This window comes from Cariama cristata, unplaced genomic scaffold (assembly GCF_000690535.1).
Source record: "Cariama cristata isolate BGI_N322 unplaced genomic scaffold, ASM69053v1 scaffold5891, whole genome shotgun sequence".
Classification (NCBI taxonomy): domain Eukaryota; kingdom Metazoa; phylum Chordata; class Aves; order Cariamiformes; family Cariamidae; genus Cariama; species Cariama cristata.
The window spans coordinates 29,205-33,560 of record NW_009599702.1 but is presented as its reverse complement, the minus strand read 5'-3'; the positions used below and the strand labels follow the sequence as shown (position 1 = coordinate 33,560).

The window sequence follows — 4,356 nt, the reverse complement described above, 5'->3', positions numbered from 1 at the left end:
TGTGGACAATAATGCTTACTGTAAAATGAGAATATATATGTACAGAAGTGCTATATGTGTTATTTTAAAATACTTTCAAGTTAAAATTTGAAAACTTTGACTCAAAAGGCCAGCCAATATTAGTTCATCTGTTACTTTTCATTACTTTGCTAAGAATATTAACTTGACTGGGTTGAGAGCCGGAGTACATATGAGCAAATAAAGGAAGACTCTGTGTCTTCTGACTTGGAAGAAATTCGACAGGCATAAATTAAGTTTCTAGTGCATGTTCTTCACAAAGCTTGAACTCTGTAAACAGAAGGATGTGTCCACTGATTATTTAAAATTCTGCTTTTTTTGTAGACTTCCTTTGTTGTTGATGAAGTCAGTAGCATCATTAAAGAGGTAAACAAACACTTTCATTTTGTTATCATGAAAAGTATAGTATGCTGTGTGCTAAAAGCCATTCAAGAAACACTGATAACTGATATGTAAGAGACTTCTAGAATAGGTTGCTATCAAAGTACAGATAATTGTTGATTTAACCAATATACATACTCTGAGTGGAAATGATACCTAGCTTTAATTGCGATGTGTATTACAAATCCAAAAGATAATTAAAATAATTTCATGTGCTCCTCTCTGGTTGCAGTGTATCCCTATTAGTATTTCTAGGGGGATATTTTATGTTAAACCCTATAGAGATAGATTTTATGTTTCAGTAACGTATAGGTTTTTTTTGTAGGCTGTCTGCATATGCACATTACTGTGTTCTTTTGAGATGCTTTTCTTCCAAAATGAGTTCTTGTTTGTTTGAAATGATTGAACTATTCATGTTGCTAAGAAACATGAATTTCCTGTCTAGAAAATTTCTAGAGGGATTTGGGTTTTTTGTGTCCCAAATTCCTCTTGTAAACTAGCGCAATCCTTTTCTTGTTGCAAAACAACTGTTTTGGTCAGGCTCTGTAAATTGAACACACATGCTTTAATACATGCTCCTGTCTCTTCTGAATCTGAAATAATTATGTGGTTATTTTTTTAAACAATTTCTGTGAGGGAAAAAATGTATTGATGAAAACCACGCAGCTTTAATGTACCTTTATTTGTATGTTAAAGGGGAAACTATCCTTGTAAGTAAAATGGATTATTTGGCTGAAGGCTTCTGTTCTACTAGTAACCAGCGACTATATGGGTTTTTTGGTTTGATTTGGGGTTTTGTTTCCCAAAAATGATTCCACTGAAATATCTGAAGTTCATTTCCATAGAAGAATATGTGTGAATAAGCCATTGTTGGGTGCATTTTTTCAGTCTCTTCAGGACTGTTTAAATGCAAGACCCTTTTCATAACTCTGGCTTCAGGACATTGGGATAGGGATTACAAATAATCAAAATACCACAAAATGAAGAGAAGATGGAATCTATGATAACTTACCCTTTGCCTGGCACAAACTCTGACCCGCAAGTTTTTTAATAATCGAAAACACTCGCAGCAGTCAGTATGGACAAGCAGTATTTAGGATTTTTCCTGTGGGTGTGGGTCTCACCTTTAGTGCTGCATGTTGGAGTGGCTTAATGGCTGCCTCGTAGACTGACAGGTATTGTCCCTCTTTGTCGCCAACAGGCCATAGAAAGTGCGATAGGCGGCAACGCCTACCAGCACAGCAAAGTGAACCAGTGGACAACAAGCGTGGTGGAACAAACGCTAAGCCAACTCACAAAGCTGGGGAAGCCTTTCAAGTATATTGGTGAGCAAGACTTTCTCTGTTCTGTTAAAGCTGGTGTGGTCAAGTGCGCTGATGGGTAGGGGCTGGGGGAAGATCTCAGCAAGAACCATGTCTGGAAATTACTTATAGGCATGCATATATATATATATGCGCGTGTGTGTATGTAGTATGCTAAGCAAAAATGTAGCTGAATGTTAATGTTAGTGATAAATTAATAAAAGCTTCTCTACTGACTAACAGTGACCTGTGTGATTATGCAAAAGAATGGTGCTGGGCTACATACAGCAAGCTCTTGCTTCTGGGACAACTCCAGCGATGGTAAGGAACACAACTGTTGGATTTTTCAGCTTGCAACATTACTGCTAGTCCCCTTAAGGCAGTATATTTTTCTTTGTTTCCAAGTGCTATAGTTTTGGAGTAATAGCATACAGTTTGGTATTTTGTCCATTTGGCTGTGATGGTAACTGCTATAGGTGAAATGCTTAGCCATTGTGAAAGCTTCATTGTTAATGTAAACAACTACAGACAGGCATATAAGGGTATGCATTTAATTGCTGTAACTTTCTCTGTCTCTGAAACCCTTCTTTGTGTTTGTAGGAACCTGCACTGTGAGATGGGAGAATAAGACTATGTACTGTATTGTCAGTGCCTTTGGACTTGCAATATAATTGCCTTGCAATCATTCATCCTTCTCTTTTCTACTCCAGCACTTGATTCCATCTCTGCTCAAACTGTGAATACACTGAACAACTTCAGTTTTTAATGTACTTTTTAAGTAACTTTTTTTTTTAAAACGTAGAAATGTGAAAACATGCTGTTACACGGTTTATGTTTGTACTTTGTATCGTACCAGTGTTGCCATACTGTCTTAACACTTCAAGAACTTCTCTTCAAGGTGCTAATACTGAAATCTGCTGCAGTGTAAACGCTTTCTCTAGATTTCTTTTTTAAGACCAATACAAATGAGACACCGACTTTCACACTTTGTACTCTTGGTTAGCATTAAATTATTGACATTCATAACCATTGGTGTGACTCATTTAAACTTAACTCTTTTGTTATTTTAGAACAAAAAGTTCCAGTTCTTTTAATTCTCTTCAAGATAGTTGAGGTACATACCAGAATACAAAGCACTTCCATAATTTTGCCAAAGTCACTACACAATTGCAAGAAAATCAGCTTATGTTTATCAGAAAGTAACTCGGCTGCATTTTTGGGACCTGTTCAATCTGATTGTATGGTATTTAGGGCATGGACTGATAACACAAATAACGATCTTCATTGAACAAAGGCAGATAATAAGTTTTTCACATTCTACAATTGCTTGGCAAGCTACAAGCAGGTAATCGTCCACTACTGCAGCCAGTTACACGTGTTAAGTGTGTCTTGAGCTTACCTGCTACCTTCTACATTGCTGCTGCCGATAGCGAGCGTGAGGCGTTCTGAGAGCTGGTGAAACATGATCCTCTCTGAAGGGGGAAAAAACTGCCTCAAGCACGTGAGTAAGTCTCCTGCCTTCTAGAGTAAAGTGGCAGATGAATAACAAGTAAAACAAGTTGTCAGCATAGGCTTGGATAAGGTTTTCTTTGTGAGCTAATTAAAGAAATGGGAGCATGCTATGGATTTGAGACTACCTCTGTGAACGACTTACAAAGCAAGTATTCCTGGGCTGGAGTCAGTCAGAGTGACCTGCCTTTGCTTATATTTAGGAAGCCCTGTCCAGTGTTTTCAGATCCTGGCTCTCAACTGAAGCTGTTTAGTATGAGATGACTGCCAATACAACAGTGTGTTTCCACAATCTGGAAAGACGTAATGCTGACACATCGAGTGACAGCAGAGGATTTGTTGTTTGTAGTACCATGTGCACAGGGGTGCTCTCTGTGGTAAGTTGGTAGAAAACCCTGTGCTAGGCAGAGGTTCCCAGCTCCCCAGCCCTGCTGTCAGTAGGGCAAAAAAGTTGTCTTTAGCAGCAGGCTGGGGCTTGGTACGGTTGAGACTTTTAATAGAGCTGTAAGGCTTACAGATTTCTGTTAGAATGGCTGTTCCAAAACATCTCTGTAAACACATCTCCTTCATGACAAGTCACTTCCTTATTCTAGCCTATGTCCTAGGGAGTGCTACAGGGCTATACTGAGTATATATACCTTCTGCTGAGGAGCATATAGAGAGATCTACCTGACATTTCTGTAGCAGAGAGGGTTTTAGCATGGGTTTGACTAGAGTATTCAGTGTCAGAAATGATACACCACCTGGAAAAAAAAATATTAAAGATTGAATCAAGTGCCTGAAAATAGGTACCAGGGTGAGAGAGAACCTGGTCATAAAGAGAATAAATCTTTGATCTCTGAAGGGCTAAGGAAATTCTTAGTCTGGATGGTTTATCTCTCTCCTTTCCATCAGCATGCCAGAATGATGCTGGTAGCATAGTACCTACTCACCTGTTTATTTACATTTAAAAGAAATAGTTTTGTGCACTTATTTACTTCCAGAAACACTCAGCATCTCGGTCAAGCCATTCAAACATTCCTTGCCCTTTGTTCATGCTAATAATAGCAAATCCCTTGATTTTTTTTTTTAATCTTTGTTGATTTGTGCATATGCTGAACTGCAGAAGAAAACGTCCGAGACACTTGTTAGTGTAAAAGCTGTATGG

The 4,356-nt window shown here is 38.3% G+C and overlaps 1 protein-coding gene across 1 annotated transcript; it reads left to right on the top strand.

Annotated features, from left to right (window-relative positions):
- Window positions 1-342: 342 nt before the first annotated feature.
- Window positions 343-2,726, top strand: DYNLT1 (dynein, light chain, Tctex-type 1; the record flags this gene model as incomplete). Its single annotated transcript, XM_009709770.1, has 4 exons — window positions 343-384; window positions 1,601-1,724; window positions 1,944-2,021; window positions 2,301-2,726. Coding segments are annotated over 4 exons (315 nt in total), but the record flags the coding sequence as incomplete, so codon positions are not given.
- Window positions 2,727-4,356: the final 1,630 nt, after the last annotated feature.